Here is an 18,178-nt window from a genome sequence, read left to right on the forward strand (position 1 = left end):
TCTGCTCCAATGGAGGAAAACCGTTCCTCCCGCCCTTAAGATGCTGTTAGAGAGGGGCCGGTGGCGTGTGTTTCATATGTCCCCGCCATGTCCCTTATCCTCCCTCTACTAGGGTCACCCCTAGAGACAACTCTGGAAACTCAGTGATCCAGGGGTCGACTCCATTGCTTGAGAAAGTAGAGGACTGATGTTAATAATATTGTAGCTATAAGTGTGTGAAGGTTCCCTATGGGCCATTTCATAAATGGCAAAAAAGCGAAAACAATAATTGACTTGCCATATTTGAATATTGTGCTTTGATACAAACATTTTAAACTTTCTATTATTACTATAATATATTATAATATATTCTTAATATGATTATTACTATCATTATTTTTATATTTTTTCCTCCAATTTAGAGTGGGTTTTTTTGTAAAATCTGGAATTGCTTATTGTTCTGCTGACTAGAAGGAACATTGTGCAACAGTGGAATGGATATTGATGTAGAGGCTATGCATGCCATAGATGCAACAATATTGCAGGTGTCATGTTACTTTTTTTTAACCACATGGATATGGATGTAGAGAAAATGCATGCAATGAATGCAGTCGCTATAAAGAATATTACATTAAAAAAATTAAAAAATTAAATTAAATGCACTTCAATATATACATTATTAAATATTTTAGTATTTACAGCTTTTAGGTTTAAGTAAACATTTAATAAAAAGTCTAAATTCATTTCTGTCATTAAGCATTTTTTTCAGTATTCTGAATCAGCTAAATCTTTGATTCATTTAATTCCGGCGCATAGTTTTGCATTCAGAAAACACCAAAAATGGACACCATAAATATTATTTTTCAAAATGTTCTTTTGTGTATGAGATTTTAATAATCATTTAATCATTAATAATCAATCACTAGTTATTATTATTAAATCATAGAACCAAATAGCTATCGTATGCATAGGTTCTGGGTAATATTGAAGCATTCGACGTTAAACAGATGCTGCCGGTGTGCTGTGTATGGTTTGGGCCACTGCAGAAAGCACTTAAAAACCCAAGGATTGAAGGACAGGTCATGTTTTCCAGACATTAAGATCTGAAGACCACAGGGTCCTACCTCCCGATGACTACCCAAATGTAAGTTCAGTGGAAAGGCAAAGTGGATCTGAGAGAAATTTCTAAAGTGAGAAAAATATTCAGGATGTGGGAAAACAAAACAAGTGGAAAACTTGCAGGAAGAGATGGGAGCTGTAGACTGAATGCCCACTGTGTAAAACAACAGCTCTAGATCATACAGACTGACACAGTTGTTTACTTTCACAGCTTATTTGCTTCCATGAACAATTGTGATATTTCTGGTTGTAAAAACATCTAAATCTCATGTGGCTTCAAGCCAGTAAGCAGGGTGTTTTAAACATTATCTGCTGTGATTATTGGGGGAAATATGCTAAAATGTCTAAAACTGAGCTAAGAGTACTCCACTCTTATTTCTAGATGAAAGCATAGTCAAAAAAATATTTATTAACTGAACACTCAAAGGGCCAGAATGTGATTTTAAAGCCCAACTAAGGAGAAATTGAAGCAAACCAGAATCTATTACCTGTAAAGCTTTGACCACCAGGATGATTGACGTGGCAAAAAAACCCAACACGGGGGCGATAAAATTCCAGATGTGCGTGATAAAAGATGACATGGTAAAAATCGGTAAAATCATGCACTAGTGTGCTGCGTGCAATCACAACGTAAGCTGGAATTTGAGTGAAGGAAAGTGCCTGGCAATGTGAATTTCTCATTTGTTTCCATACAAAGCATTCAAAAGCACAATTGGCCCATGCAAATATGCTGGTAGGCCAAGCTCAATGTGCAGAGACCACATTAAAACTCTATGGCATGCCTGCGAGAGCCATGTGCAATGCAAATGTTCATTGTTCTTCAAACTCTGTAATTCTAAGAGTTTGGTACAGCAGAGGAATAGCTTATATAACACCTGCCGCCTATGAGTTTGGTCCAAATATTATATCTGAAACCCTTTGTCACATCGGCACTGTAACATTTTGTACAGAACTAAAAAGTTTTAGTTGTTAAAAAAGGGTGCAGTTTAATTATTTTAAGTCAATAGCCCCTTTCACACAGCAATATAGGTAAATTACCGTAAAATTACAAGAATTACTTTACGGTAAAAACTCGAATATGCTGTTCACACAAGCAACAGCATTTTGGCTTTTAACCGGTAAGAGACCATTCACACATCAACAGCAAAATACGGGTACATTTTGTGATGTCAGTCAATGGAAATTATCTTTAAGCGCTGCGCCATTGTCTTTATTCTCCCGCATGAGAAGAAGCGCTTTCATTTGACTATCTGTTCAATTTGACAGCATCATTTTGATGTCTGAGTGACAAGCATAACGGATAATCAAACAGAACACATGTTTGCTCTTAAAAACACAACACTCGTGTATCAAACTGAAGTGCCGCGGCACTGATGAATGGCGCAACAGTCAAAGATGATCATCTAGCACATGTTTAAATTGAAAAACTATTCAAAAACCTTACTGTAAACAGAGTCATCACGATATCTTTATAAGTCTCTATGATTGGCCCAAAGCAGACTACGTCAATGCGTTCTGACGTGACTATACCGGTAATAATTACACGTTGACAAAGAGCACATAACCGGTAGTGTTACAACTTCTCTTACTGGTAAATTGCCGGAACCAATTTACCGTTTTTTCATGATCATGATCTGTTACTGGTAAATTACCAATAATTTTCCAGTAAAGACAGTATGTGAGAAAGGTGCTTATGTTTTAAGTAAAAACCACTTTATGCAGTAACTGTGTTTTTTCTTTCTACTGTATGCCACTAGTAAATCGGTTTCATGTGTAGGTGTTTATAATGGGTCTGTTATAATGGATCTGAATGTTCAAATAATCTTTAAATAACTTAAGGACATTGTCAGCAGTGTTTTAAGACTGGGATGAGGTCAGAAGCGTGTTTTGACATCACTAAGGTGATTTGTGAGAAACTGACTTCCTTTTCCCGAAACATGATGATGAATTAAATATTTTTGTAACTGTTGCAGAACGAAGAATGAGAAAGATTTTCGAAGCATGCCTTTGATTACAGGTAAGTCTTTACAGGAAATGACAGAAATCTATTCATAATTTTAAAGGAATAGTTCCCCCAAACAGTACTGTCATTTACTCACCTCTGACATTTTAAACGTATATAACTTTCAATCAACAGTGATATATATATATATATATATATATATATATATATATATATATATATATATATATATATATATATATATATATATCATTAAACAGTAGGTTTAAAATGTAGTATCATTATTACATAAGGGATTAGATCATCACAATGTATTTTAGGAGCTAAATGTTACCGCTTGGAGTTATTTGTTTCTAGATTATGAATTGTGCTATAGTTGGATGCAAAATATGAATCTACGAATCCGGTAAACAAGCCACTCTAGACAGGGTAGCTTGCATTCAGATTAGACAGGGTCTGATATTTGCATGCAGAAACACATTTGCATGGTTTGGTTTGTGGTTGGAGAAATACTTGAAGGGTTAGTTCAACCCAAAAAAATAAAAATTATCTCATTTACTAATCCCTTTTCCATGCAATTACAATGAATGACTGAAACCTTTGAATATCGAAAAGGATGCAAAAACATGGCCAGCATAAATGTGGTCCATATGATGTGTGTTATATTAAAATGCTTTTTTGATAGTAGTGAATACGTTATTTATCTTTCCCTTGAATCAATTACTTCAATAAAACTCTTTAAACTAAATCAGTCTGATAGCTGAAAGAATATTTCAGACCAGTTTTGTGAACTATATGACCTGATTCACTGAAATAATCAGATTCAAAAGAATGATTTATTAATAAATTGGACATTGCTGCTTCCCACATGATGACTGCAGAGAGATAGAAGTCTAGATTTGCAGTGAAAACTATTTACATTTCACACAAAGCTATTGTACCATCATACGGCTTCAGAAGATTTGGAATATACTTCAGTTTTATGATATTTTTATGGTGCTTTTTATGGTCAAATCAAGAACAAAAGTCATGAGGGTGAGTAAATGATGGCAGAGTTATCCTTTTTGGGTGAACGGTTCTGTTCTTGTTTCTGTAAGAATGTTAAAATCAACTCCAGGTGTAATGAACAGATGTGAAATTTATAGCACTATGGGGGGAAAAAATGAGGTTAAAATTCAGGTGTACTTTTGTACGCACATTCTTTAGAGCATAATACATTACAATATTTGTTTTCCAATGGAAAGTATTAGGCTGCAATTAAACAAACCCTTGTATGTTATTTATATCAGTTTGCAGTGAATTTAACAGTTTTTGAAGTGCATTTAAATTCAACTAAATTTTATATTACATTCATAAGTGTGTAAAATAAAATCCTGAATATTTCAATGAGTTAAACTATTTTAAGTTTGTGCGATGAGAGCATATCATATTTAATAGTTTTTGATGGCATGCACAACAGGGTCAAAAGGAGAACTAAAGGTGAGCGACCTCCCCTCTGATGATAAGTGCAACATCATCTCAAAACCACAAAAGTTTCCGACAGCAATGCACTATGGGAAACACCAGACACCTATGAGTTCAAATAGATGCTTGCATGCACTGCAGCACCAGAAGACTATCAAGTTGTGCTTATTTTGCTGAAGACCACAAATTGTTACTCTGTAAACATCAACCCGCAATAACAATCAAAGCAAAGCCTCGGAGCAAAGAAGACATAATACTGTGTAATCTCACAGTGAGCCTAATAAGAGTTTTGCAGTATTGCCTTTGGAATACCAGAAAAATAAACTGTCCCGTTGAGGACATAAATGCGACTGCAGCTCTCCATTACTCATTCAGGGCCCCCCTCCCATCTCCAACTCTTCTCCTTTTGCTATTGTATAAAACCACTATCAATAGTTCAGGGTTTTGTTAATTTGGGCAGCGGAAGCGTCAGCGCCGTATCACGAGGGGAGCACTCCGTGGCGCTGGGTCGTGCCATTGTTCTGATAAGGGCAGGGAGAGCTATATCAGGCACAAGGAAAGGGATGCCGCTCTTTACAGCGTCTCCTTGACCTCACGGGTGTTGTTAAAGTTTCCACTGAGCACTGAGGGAGGAAGTGGCTTTTAACCCCTCGAGAGGAACCTCTCTACAAGACAGGAAAGCGCAAAGGGCTCTGAGACAGTATTTTCCACATCTGCTAGCAATACTGCTAGAAACATGGCCAAAGACTGGGGTGTTATTTTCTGGAGGCTAGGCGGCCACCATTTAGCCCCTTACCACAAGCTTTAACACGTTTTCTGCGTGGAAAGACCCAAACAAGGCAAATTATTATTGAATTATGTATATAGAAATAAATAAATATATATTGGATAATGATATATATATATATATATATATATATATTTATATATATATATATATATATATAAAATTATTTAGAATGTCTTTTTGAGAAACATTACAATATACATGCATGCATAAATGCTTTTATATATATTTTCTTTCATATTTACATATACACTATATTGCCAAAGGTTTTGGGATGCCTGTTTTTACATGCACATGATTTAGAGACATCCCATTCTTAATCCGTAGGGTTTAATATGGAGTTGGCCCACCCTTTGCAGCTATAACAGCTTCAACTCTTCTGGGAAGGCTTTCCACAACGTTTTAGAGTGTATTTATGGGAATATTTGGCCATTCTTCTAGAAGTGCATTTGTTAGGTTAGGCACTGATGTTGGACGAGAAGGCCTGGCTCGCAGTCTTTGCTCTAATTAATTCCAAAAGTGATCTATATCGGGTTGAGGTCAGGACTCTGTGCAGGCCAGTCAAGTCCCTCCACACCAGACTCGCTCATCCATGTCTTTATGGACCTTGCTTTGTGCACTGCAGTCATGTTGGAACAGGAAGGGGCCATCCCAAAACTGTTACCACAAAGTTGGGAGCATATAATTGTCCGAAATGTCTTGGTATGCTGAATAATTAAGAGTACCTGTCACTCCTGAAAAACAACCCCACACCCTAATCCCCCCCACCATTCAATTATACACTTGGCACAATGCAGCCAGGCAAGTACAATTTTCCTGGCAACCATCAAACTCAGTTGTCCATTGGATTGCCAGACAGAGGAGTGTGATTGGTCACTCCAGAGAACATGTCTCCACTGCTCTAGAGTCCAGTGGTGGCGTGTTTTACACTGCATCCGACACTTTGCATTGCACTTAGTGATGTAAGGCTTGGATGCAGCTGCTCGGCCATGGAAACCCATTCCATGAAGCTCTCTACACACTGTTCTTGAGCTAATCTGAAGGACACACAAAGTTGTCAGGTCTGTAGCTATTGACTCTGCAGAAAGTTGATGACTTCTGCGCACTGTGCACCTCAGCATGCGCTGAACTTGCTCTGTAATTTTACATGACCTACCACCTCGTGAGTGAGTTGCTGTTGTACCCAATTGCTTCCACTTTGTTATAATAGCACTAACAGTTGACCATGGAAAATGTAGTAGTGAGGACATTTCACAAATGGACCTATTGCACAGGTGGCAACCTATTACAGTGCCATGCCTGAATTCACTGAGCTCCTGAGAGTGACCCATTCTTTCACAAATGTTTGTAGAAGCAGTCTGTATGCCTAGGTGCTTGATTTTATACACCTGTGGCCATGGAAGTGATGGAAACACTGAATTCAATGAATTGGAAGGATGTCCCAGTACTTTTGGCAATATAGTGTATGTGTGGATGTGCAGTGTAGGAGTAAAGCATTACAAGTAACTCCAGTTACATAATCAGATTACTTTTTTTAAAGTACTGCATTAATTTTACAATTACAACAAAATATCTATTGTTTTTTCAAATAAGTAACGCACGTTTTTTTGTTTTCCCATGTACTGAATGACAGCAATTCTGTCACCATGTTAAGAAAACTGAGAGTAAATGCTATGCAACATTGTGTGCACTGTGTGAACATGACGGTTATTGTAGCTCTAGACTAAATGTGAATATGCATTTATTTACTAATCTTACTTGCACACAAAAGATTTATTTAAATGTAAATAAGTTGTGAAAAGATTTAAAAGAGTTTCAAATTTTGTTTGCTCAATTGAACAATTAAATAATATTTTCACAATGAAATTCCAATGAGAATTAGTTTTGTGACCTTGAGCCTGACAAATACGTAAAGTTGGTTATTTTGCTTTAGGCTAGACAAATTATCTTCTAGTATGTATTGTTCATTTATATTTGAGTGTCACATGTCAGCTAGAGTAAATGGCACTTGAATTGGTGACATGATAAAGCGTAGTGCTTTCTTACGGGAAAAGGTATGACATTTAAGATCAGCATCAATATCCTGAAATTCCTGAGCTACAAGTTTCCATTGGCAAGTCAGTTACATGTCTAAATTCCAGCCAGCCATGTCTGTTCAGAAAAACATGCATTAGAAATAGGTCAAAAAACTGGGTACAGCTAGACTCTCTAGTACTTTCAGAGGATATTAGGAGGATATGCAGCTCAACAGATGTGAGAGTATCATTTAGCATAAATTCCTCTTTGACAGTTAAGAACAAGACCGTCACTTTCCTTGACACTCCCGCCCTTTCAAACTATGTCATAGCTGTTCCTGCTTGTCCTAAAACCGGTCTTTTCCCATCAATGACAGGAGAGTTCTTTTACAGAAGCGAGACCTCCCATTAAACTGCCGTTTTACTGCACCCTAATGTACACAAAGGTGCAAAGCTGCTGTAAGACGCTAAGCAGAAAGTAGTATCCCTGTAGGATTTACTGAAATAAAATACACCCTCTCTTAATATATTTCCTTGTTTGATAATGACGTAAAATGAACTAGGGGTTGGTCTACTGTGCAAGGGAAAATGTGCAAACATAGGCTACTACATAATAGCTCTGCTACAAAACATAGTGAGCTGTCTACTGCCTACATGGGGAGCTACCTAAATAGGCAGCGTCATAATTGTCATGAATCATGAAACATTCTACATATGCTGCAACCACACAAACAGACTTGAATGTTGCTGAGCTTATATTGTGATTCCCTAATAATCTTAAAAACACATCATTTGAATTTGACATTATTAGAATAATTCATTTTTTACAGGAAGAGCTTAGACTAAGCCAGGCTTATGCCTTAGTTCAACATTAGGACATTTAAGTATAGCTTTTATAAATGTGCCTTAGGAAAAAAAAAAAAAACATTATTGGTGCACTGTAAAAAAATTATTTAGAAAAAAAGTTACCTAGGGTGCCTTAATTTTGAGTTCATTGAAATTTAATTTTTGAGTTTTGAGTCTCATTTTTTGAGATTTGACAACCTTTATTAAAATATTATTAAAAGATTTTGGAGGAAGAAGGGCAATTTTGTGTTTTATTTCTGATAACGCAGTGAAACATGCCAAATTGTCCTATATTCATGATTTATCAAAAATTGTATGTGGTTTAGATACATTCATATGTTGAGTTTCTATTTATTAAACAAATGTCCTTCATTGTATCAACTCAAATTTTAAATTTCAATAAACTCTAAATTTTAAGGCAACCAGGTTACTTACTTTTTAGTCTAACCAACAAAGTTAAACCAACAAAAACCAACTATATTTTTTACAGTGTGAATCCTGAGACAAAACAATGACACTTAGATGTTTTAAGATATGTCAGTGCAAGTTGCGTTCCGTTAATCAAACATGCATCTTCATCTGAGACTAGCTTAAACCTTATCTGTGAAACCGGGGTTTTTTCTGAGCCACTTCTAAATATAGTTTTTAATCGGATACATATTCGACATCTGACCTATGTCTAAACACGTATATCTGATTCCCCCTGGAATTCCAAGCCACTACAAGGCAAGTATGACATGTTTGCCCACAAAGATAGCTTATTTATTTTTTTGTCGTATTATGAAGCAAATGTTCCTGTATGCAGTTTTCAACATCTGCCTGTGAATTGTATACATTTTTCTGCTTAATATGAATTGTAAATAATTTTAATAGCACGGCCATTCAAAACCCAAAGGTCAGCATGCTGCATAGTAAAGAGATCAACAGAATCATTCTGGTCTGGGATTAATGTAAACAGATATTGGATACCATTTTAAATTGAATGTAGACGGGACAAGAAATCGGATATGGTCAAGAGATTAGATCTGCATTAAGACTTGCAGTGTAAACACAGCAATGAGTCGGCTGTCAGTTATTCAGTTTATTGGCGCAAAATGCCACGACTGACCAATTGGAAGCAGGTATTCCACTGAGCCATGCAATAAGGATAGGCATGCCGGTTTTAACGAGTGGAGGGAGTTTCAGGCCATGGGTTACGCCTGTGAATCAAAGTCACCACTTCAAGAGACTCTAGCGAAGTGCAGGGGGCATCAAAGAAGTAGCTCACTGCTCATTTCCAGGAGTAAACCATTACACACATCTGTTTTTCAGAAAGGCAGTCACAGAAACATTCTTTATCTCAGCCAGCTGTGAAAAGAATGGCTTGTGTCATTCTGCCTCTCTTTTTGTTTTTGCTAAATTAGTAGAGGTAAATGGTAAACCATGCAAAAAAAAAAAAAAAAAAATACTTCAAAACAAGCTTTTTCCTTCCATATTAAGTGTATACAACCACACATTAATAGTAGTAGGGTAGGGTGGTTTCCCCAAATCGTGTTCTACGTTGCATACAAATTAGGCCTACTACGTTTTAAAAAGTGGCCAGCACAAAAAAGGCCGGTGCACTTCCTCTCTGTTGCATATGAAACGGCTCCCTCCAGCAGCACTGCTGCAGCAAAGAACCCCAGCTGTTTGAACCAGGCATGCCTTGACGTCAGCTGGTCGCCAGGCAACCGTCAACCACAGGGGTGTTACATTTTCCATTGCTCGTAGCCTTCAGATCCTCCAGTGTATCATGCTACATCACTTGTATGCTCACAGTTGGGGCGATAGAATCAACCTCACACAAAAACTGTTTGTGCTGGGTTGGCTCACACAGCGTTGCAGGAGTGTAAGAGTTCAGTGCAAAGCCACGCTAAGACTGAACAAATACTCTGTGCTTGGTTTGTCAGTCTATAGCTGGTTGCTGAACATTTATACAATCCACACATTAAAAAAAGTTTGTTTTTCACTTAAAACACTTTCTCCTGTCCTTGTTTCATTGTTCAAACATGTCAGCTTTTGGCTCAACCAGTGGCATGAGTTTGGGGGCGGGACCTGTTAGTTTGACTAATGAAAGATTGGGGCAAGGTAAAAAAGTTTTTGGGAAACCTGTTAGAAACTTTTTTTTTTTTTTTGCAGTTCCATGTGGTCCCACTAGTTTGTATCAACACGTAGAAGACAATACACACAACAGCATAAAAAGAAGTCAATCTATGTAATTTTTTAGTGTTTTAGTTCAAATAGTTTCAAATTTTTGAATTCACATTCGTTTATTTTACATTAACTAGGTTTTAAAATGTACAACTGCACGTATGCTGCTGCTAAACATTTGGTCCAATTTTCATATTGGTCTGAAGAAAAATAGCAGACGGGGTGAATGAAAATGCAAATGACAATAGGTGGTGCATATGGAAAAGTAGAAAAACAGTGGTTATGTTACAACAATTATGGCTGCAACAAGTACTTAAAAGTCAATGATATGTGATGAAAAAATGAAATGTGTTATAAGGAATTTATAAAAGCATACAGTTTAACATGGCTTTTGTTATACATTAAATGTACAATTCATGCATTTATTTCTTATATGAGGGCAGTGACAGTAAAAGGACTATGGTAATGGAGTATAAATATTGTGTTGCAATGCTGATGTTACAAGTTAACATCGGTACTAAAATATATTTATATTTAATATGATTTTATGGTCCTAAATTATATTTATGGGATAGTTATGATCCATTTATTAAACCACTTTTTGAGCATAGTGAAATGAAATTACATTTCCAACTTAAACAACTTAACTTACGCAATTTCCAACTGTTGCACATCTTGAATGCTTTGAAGCAGAGACTTAAGTTGTCTCTTTTTAAAGACACAAAGTTGAAAAAAAGTTATTTTTTAAATGTATATGAAATATTTATTTTCCAAAACAAGTTGTGCAAATCAAAGGTTGATTTCTCAAAAAAATAGCTTGCAGTAAAATGTGTTTGGGTGCAGTACCAAACGTTTTCACTAGATGAAATTCGCTTCCCATTAATTTCCAATGTTGTTGTTTTTTTTCCTTTTTTGGAGGGCCCTGAAAAATATATGACTATTTTTAGGACCATTTAACCTTTTTGAATACCTATTGAGTAATAGTTTTTGCAAAGACTCCCTTTCAGTTTATAATGCTCCCTTTTCACTATCCAGTCAATTCACCATCTCTCAAATGGTAACTTATTAGAAATAAATAAATGATTTAATGCAATCTATGATACTGCTTTAAGAATAACAACATTTCCCAACAAAGCGGCACTCATGCAAGTGTGTTCATTCAGTTTTAGCACAGCATGACATGAACATGTGTGTGCCACACACACACATACTATCTCTAGAAAGCTGTCCGCCCACATTCTGTTGCCTGCCACCTACAGCAATCCACGGGCCTAGACATGTTTCATCATATCTTATTCAAATGATCACATAAACTTTAAAACCTGTTGGGCTTAGAGTTAAAACAACCATTACATGCCAGATCTTATTAAACTGCCAATCATTTAAATGTAACGTAACATCATTCCAATATTTACCTAATACAGTCAACATCAAGGCAGAACAAACAGCACACAATTTTTGAGCTTGACATAGATCAAATAAATAATACTCTCTCTCTCTCTCTCTCTCTCTCTCTCTCTCTCTCTCTCTCTCTCTCTCTCTCTCTCTCTCTCTCTTTATTTTACATTGTTCTTTCACCTTCTGACTCTATTAGAACAGACCTGTGAGTAACATTGCACTGTAAACTAACCGGATTTATGCAATATAATGCAGCTCCATGCTTTGGTAAATAAACAAAGAAAGTGCAATGTAAATGTTCACAGCTTCGCTCACAGCCAGGCTTGGTTAGGCTACACTTGCTGTTGGGTTTGCTAGAGCAAGTAACCACAAGCCTCTGTGCAGAGACAGACAGACAAACACACACATGCACAAGGGTTCTTCCCTCATCTGATTGACACAGGAAAAGGAGACACCATATCAGGGGAGCTACTGAGCATGCAGAAAAGTGAACCACACTTCTGACTTGCACTGGGACAGTGTTCTCTTGCATATCTTCCTTATTAATAGAACTTGCCGGAAAATCAACAACAGTGCTTTGAGACCACAAGTTAAAGCAGAAGGAAGAATATGTTTAAAACATTTTTCAAAGATTTTTAAATGATAATTATTCTTAACAGTGAGAATTTTTTTTGCAAATGGTGCTTTTTTTACACACTTAAACAACCAGTCCAGGTGCATTCCCCAAAGCTCCTGGTGATACACCTTTAACCTGGTTGCAAGGAGGAAGTGCACATACAATTTCATCTTGAGAAACTCGTCTGTGGTATAGTTTCACTTTCTGTGCTATTCGAAAACATTTGGGGATCCAAAAAATGTATGAGTTTGCAGACTCGCTAAAATGAAATGTGCAACAGCTGTCAAAGGAACTGTGCTTGAGGGATCCCCTCTGCTGAACACATGGGACGTAATTAGCAGCACTAAACCACAACACACCGCTATTAGCGCTTAAAAGGCAAGCCCACTGGAAACTTTTCTGGGTCCCTTGTTTGACTAAAAGCAGTGATAACAAGTTTGTGGTTTTTATCACTGTTCAATTTTTCCGAAGGCCCAGTGCAGCCCACAAAACAAAAACCACGCTGCAAATGTTTGTAGAGTAAAATGAACACAGATATATGTTTATTGCTCATGAATTTCACCCCAGACCGTGTTACTGTGAGTGGTGAGAGGCTAAGCAGAACCATGAAATGTGAGATAAACCTGTTTTGGAAGAAAGAATGAGATCATTAAAAGCATCTGTCTTGCCATTTTAAGGAGTGATAACCCTTTGGAAAATGTTCTTGTGATACACTTGTGATCCCTCAGAGCCTGGAAACAACCGAGTGAATAACAACTTAAAACCACCATGGAATATTTCAACAGTCTAAGAACACAGTGTGTGCCAAAGGGCTTTCCTACAAGGTTGTCTAAAGAAAATAAATGAGCCCCTAAAGTAAAGAACACAGGGGTCTGAGCCAAGCCAATTTGTGTGTGTGTGTGTGTGTGTGTGTGTGTGTGTGTGTGTGTGTGTGTGTGTGTGTGTGTGTGTGTGTGTGTGTGTGTGCGTGCGTGCGTGCGTGCGTGCGTGCGTGCGTGCGTGCGTGCGTGCGTGCGTGCGTGCGTGCGTGCGTGCGTGCGTGCGTGCGTGCGTGCGTGCGTGCGTGCGTGCGTGCGTGCGTGCGTGCGTGCGTGTATATATATATATATCTTAAAAAAATGTTTTAAACCTGACCAATGTTGTCAGTGCCATAAGCTTTGGGCAGCACATAGCGCTGTACGGCTCAGGCAATCCAGTCCTGGCTTATAGTCTTTTCCTGCCCTTTCTCTCTTCACCAATTGTTTGCTATCTATCTCTATAGTGTCCCATAAAATAATTTTAAAAATATCAAAAAATAATAACATCACTAATCAAGTAAACTAGAAGACTTTTTAGCAGCAATGCTTTAATTAGCATTCTGACATAATGCTTATCGACTAGTCAATTAGTCAACAAGTGTGACCCATCCATCCCTAATGTAAGCTGGCCAGGACTCCCTTGAAAAAGATATTTTGAATCTCAATGGGATTACTTCCTGGTAAAATAAAGGATAATAAATAAATAAATAAAGGTAAATATGAAGCTCAAATCCTTATGCTCCATTTTTCATGACCCCCTGTTGTGAGTTTTTAATGTTGTTTGTATGTCTGTGTGTGTGGTGTTTTTAATATGCCTTCAGTCAAACCATGTGCTAATTCACAAGTCAACTGAACTCAACACCATTGCTGAATATTTTCTCTTAAAACTGACAGTCTCAAATACGCGGTTTGAAATTGCTGATGTTTCTTACATCACAAACTGCCTTGTATCCAAAAATGTCAACGTGCGGGCGGGCTTTAGCATATCATTATATATTCTCTGAAACAGGGGAGCCTCAAGAAGAAAAGCCACGAGTTTGCTTAAAATTATTACATTATGAATATGTTATTATAATAATTATGTAATACTTTTAATATAATAGCATTACATCTACATGTGCAATTATTACATTATTGGGTGCTACAATATGTTTGTGTAACATTAGCAACACAATATTAGCTCTTTGATAACGTAGTCAAGCAAAAGGCTAATCATATTAATTACTGTTATGTGTCCGAAGTTATAAAGAGTGATATCTTTGTGCAGCGTTTACTACAGTAACTTGAGTAAAAGTTGACAGAGTGGGTCTCTGAGCTGGTGCAAGTGTGTGGAGGCGGGGCTCATTTGCATATTTAGGAATCTGCATATAGTAAATGAAGCAAGGGTGTAGAGTTACAGTCATGCTATTTTAAAGATACACTGTGTAACTTTTTTAGTTTATTCTTAGCTAAAAACACTTAGTTCTTTCAAAAATAGATGTGCTCATTAATGTATATTTACTTATTTCAAGTAATAAAGTATTTTCGCTAGTTTATAATATGCCATTGTAAATACATACGGGTGAGGGGTTTGAATGCCGGTCGCCATGTTGCCCCACCATCTTGACAGTACATTAGCCAAAGAGGGACATACCCGTAAATTCAAGCTTCGCTTTTTGCGTTTTAACACTCGATGACAGTCATGAACGAAGTCGAACTGGAAACCATGTTAATCTTGGACTAAATCGGCCACCGTAGGAGTTAAAACGAAATCGGAATTGAGAGGAACAGAAACTAATATTCACTGGATGGTCATATACCTTTACACCGCTAGATGGGGAAAAATATCACACAGTGTAGATTTAAGGCATAAACAAAAAAATTATAGGGGGAAAAAAACATTTTAATATGTTATTTTGGTGATCAAAGTATACAGGGGGACTTTTAAAAAGCTCATTTTAACTGACTGCTCTTTTAATCCCAACCACAACCCCGAAAACCAAAACCATTCCATTTTAAATGCACATGTCTGGAAACAGCAAAGATTTCATCACAGAAGTTCAAGGTTATCAAGTAATCTCACCCTTGTGATCACTGTGAATAGTTAAACAATCTTTTATGAGTGCTATCATTCCTCCAGATGGTACAATAGAATGTTTGCTCTTCTCCACTGTGTGTTTACAAGAAATAGACGTCACATAAAAGGGACCTACGGCATAGATCCTGTGTGGCGAGAAGAACCACATTATTCTCCAACTTAGTGTGAGGCTGGAGGACTGTGAGACATCCATGTCTAAACAATGAGCTTCTCTGTAACAGCATGCTAGCTGAAGGGTCTCTTGATGCGCCTGTGAATGTGACATGCCTAAATAGGCGGGACCACACATTCTCATGAGGGCAAACATGTCGCAGAGACAAGCGGAAACCCTAGAGAATGCGTCACACATCATGTCTACGGGACATGATCGTATAAGCCAATGAGTTTTCTATAGCTGCTAATGCAATTTATTATCAGGGCTCCATGTCTCAATAACTTATAATGATTGTTTTTGCTTAAAAGGCTAATAAAAATCCCTAACATACTGGTAAAGTATTTATTCCCATGAAACCACTTAATTTAATGATAAATCATGAATAAAATGAAGTTTTGAAACGGTGGAATAGTTAACTTTATACACCACTATTTGTTCTTTGCTCTGTTTTTGTACTTTGTTTAAAGGGCGGCCAACTAAAGTCAGAGAAAAAAGTCCATCTGACAGCAGGACACAGAAGTACCTTTGTATGTGAGAATGTCAACAGTTACTCTGGGTGAATACAGACGAGCACTGAGCAGGAAAACGCAAGGACAGTGTAAATGCACTGGAGGAAGTCGAGAATACACAAGATGAATTGTGGGACTGACCCGTATGTGTATCTCCTCAAGGTAAAATCTATGTCCCTGAAATCAGTTCTGCCAAAGTAACTGAATGAATCTGACCATAGCAATTATGCCACATTTCATTCCATTCGTGTAGCTCTAACAGTAAAGCAATGCACTACAACACCAAGGTCATGGGCTCGATTCCCAGGAAAAGCTTGAACGGATTAAATGTATACCTTGACTGCAATGTAAGTCACATTCCAGTGTCTTTTAAATACATAAAAGTAAGCTATATTTGCTGCCTCAAATTGAAAACCCATCAAACCACTATCTTACAGGATCAGACTGCTTGTATTAAAAGTGGTATTGGTGTGTTACTCGAGACGTAAAGAACTGTTGTGATCATGTGGAACTGGGTTCAAGTCCCGGTCCACTCTGACTTCTTTTCTGACCTCCTAGACTCCCACAAAAAAGTTCATAAAAATGTACTTTTAGGGGTACAAAAAAAGGACAGTCCCCTAAAAGGACTATAGTAGTACTTTAAGGATACATATTACTACTCTAAGGTACTAATATCCACCATATAAGATACAAAGTTCTCTCTTTAAAGATACTAGGTTTGATGAACACTTAAAGGTTTAATTTATTTAAAAACTTTGACAATGTACTTTTCTGTCCATCATCCACTAACCTGTCTACTAAAGCCAACAAATTAAATAAAAGAGGACATAACAGGTTGACTTACCGCTTTCTGTTGTGTCTGTAGGAAAGCTGGGGAACGCTCTGTGTCACTGGAGATGTCGTCCTCTGATTCCTCCCAGGATGAGGAGAATCCCGTAGAGGAGGCAGAAGAAGAGGAAAGCTTCCTCACGGCTCTGCAAGGTTGAGGACTAACCTGTGGCTCCGTGCCCTCCCCACTGACCTCCATGCCGTGGTCCGTAATAATGACCGCGGGGATGGAGCCCAGCTCTGAACTGACCGCGTCAGACTGCGCCTGGGTTTCTGTTGGCTCAGCCCCCGGCTTTGTCAAACATGTCTCGGTCCAAGATGCTGAGCACTCGTTGGCCTGTGGTGAAGTCCTGGAGTGATTGTCGGTAGGGCTGTCGGCTTTGCTCTTAATTCCTGCTGATGTGCTCTCAAGTGGGCCGCCCTCTTCTTTATTTGGATCAGCACTGTCCTTCTCTTTACTGCTGACCTGCAGCCCCTCCTCCATGCAGGAGAAGCGCTTTCCATTTTGCAGTTCTTTGGGGATCCCTGTTAAGTGATCCTTGTTCTGTGTCGCAAGTGTTTCCTCTGGATTCAAACAGAGGTTGGAAAGTTGGACAGGGACAAAGTTCGGGGAAGTTTTCCTGGATATCCGTGGGCTTCGTTGAGCTTCTAGGCTGTGAGCCTGAGCAGATATTTGGGCCTCAAACAGATCCACCTTCTTGTTCACCTCCACGTTCTGCAGTTCCTTGTGCCGCTCAAGTTGCTGAGCGGCACGTCGCTCTTCGTTCTCCTGTTCTTCATCTAGGCCTGACCCGCTGAGTCTGCGCACACGACTTCCAACATGTATGCCCAGTGATTCTGGCCGCCGACATGGAGAAAGTGCCCTTTGATAACTGGAACCGGTACCTGTTGGGAAGACAAAGGTTTTGCCTGCAGACCCAGGGCTCAGGCTGCCTGGACAATAGGAACCTCCACTGCCCCCCGGCACCGGGCTAAATGTAGAGCGACTGGGCACTGGGAGCACAGGCCTTCCTGTTCGAGGGCTGCTCTTATTGGTCAGGTTGTTGGGGTTCATCATTATAAGGCTGTTCAGAGCATAAGCTGCCATAGTGGCAGGCTGACTCTGTCCTTTTTTGCTCCCATTTAGGTCTATTCATCCAAGGTCCACTGGCCTTTGGAGCCAACCATCACTAGGAGGGACCGAATGAAAAGATGACACGTAGAAAAAAAAACAATCCTTGATTCCTTTCCTCATTCATATATTATGTCCACTAATGGTTCATCCTTAGCAGAGCGCTGAAAAGAAGCACAAGTTTTTTTAATTTGCAAATATCAAGTGGTAATGTTTACTACGCAAAAATACTGGTTGTAATGGCTGATTTAACAAACAAGACTGCCTGAATAAATTCAATAAATATGTGAGCATTTAAACAAATAAAAAAGTGCCTTAGGCAGATTATTGTGGTCACTCTCTTCAT

General features: G+C 38.1%; 1 protein-coding gene across 2 annotated transcripts in view; it reads right to left on the reverse strand.

The window, feature by feature from the left end:
• itpkb (inositol-trisphosphate 3-kinase B) overlaps positions 1 to 18,178 on the reverse strand; it is a 37,403-nt gene that overhangs the window by 17,071 nt on the left and 2,154 nt on the right. For both annotated transcript variants that reach the window (XM_067417904.1, XM_067417905.1), the window contains exon 2: positions 16,738 to 17,996. In XM_067417904.1, coding sequence (XP_067274005.1) covers positions 16,738 to 17,808 — 1,071 coding nt within the window. In that variant the 5' untranslated portion in view covers positions 17,809 to 17,996. The remainder of the gene's footprint in view (positions 1 to 16,737; positions 17,997 to 18,178) is intronic.

Source organism: Pseudorasbora parva, chromosome 15 (assembly GCF_024679245.1).
Source record: "Pseudorasbora parva isolate DD20220531a chromosome 15, ASM2467924v1, whole genome shotgun sequence".
NCBI classification, from domain to species: Eukaryota; Metazoa; Chordata; class Actinopteri; order Cypriniformes; family Gobionidae; genus Pseudorasbora; species Pseudorasbora parva.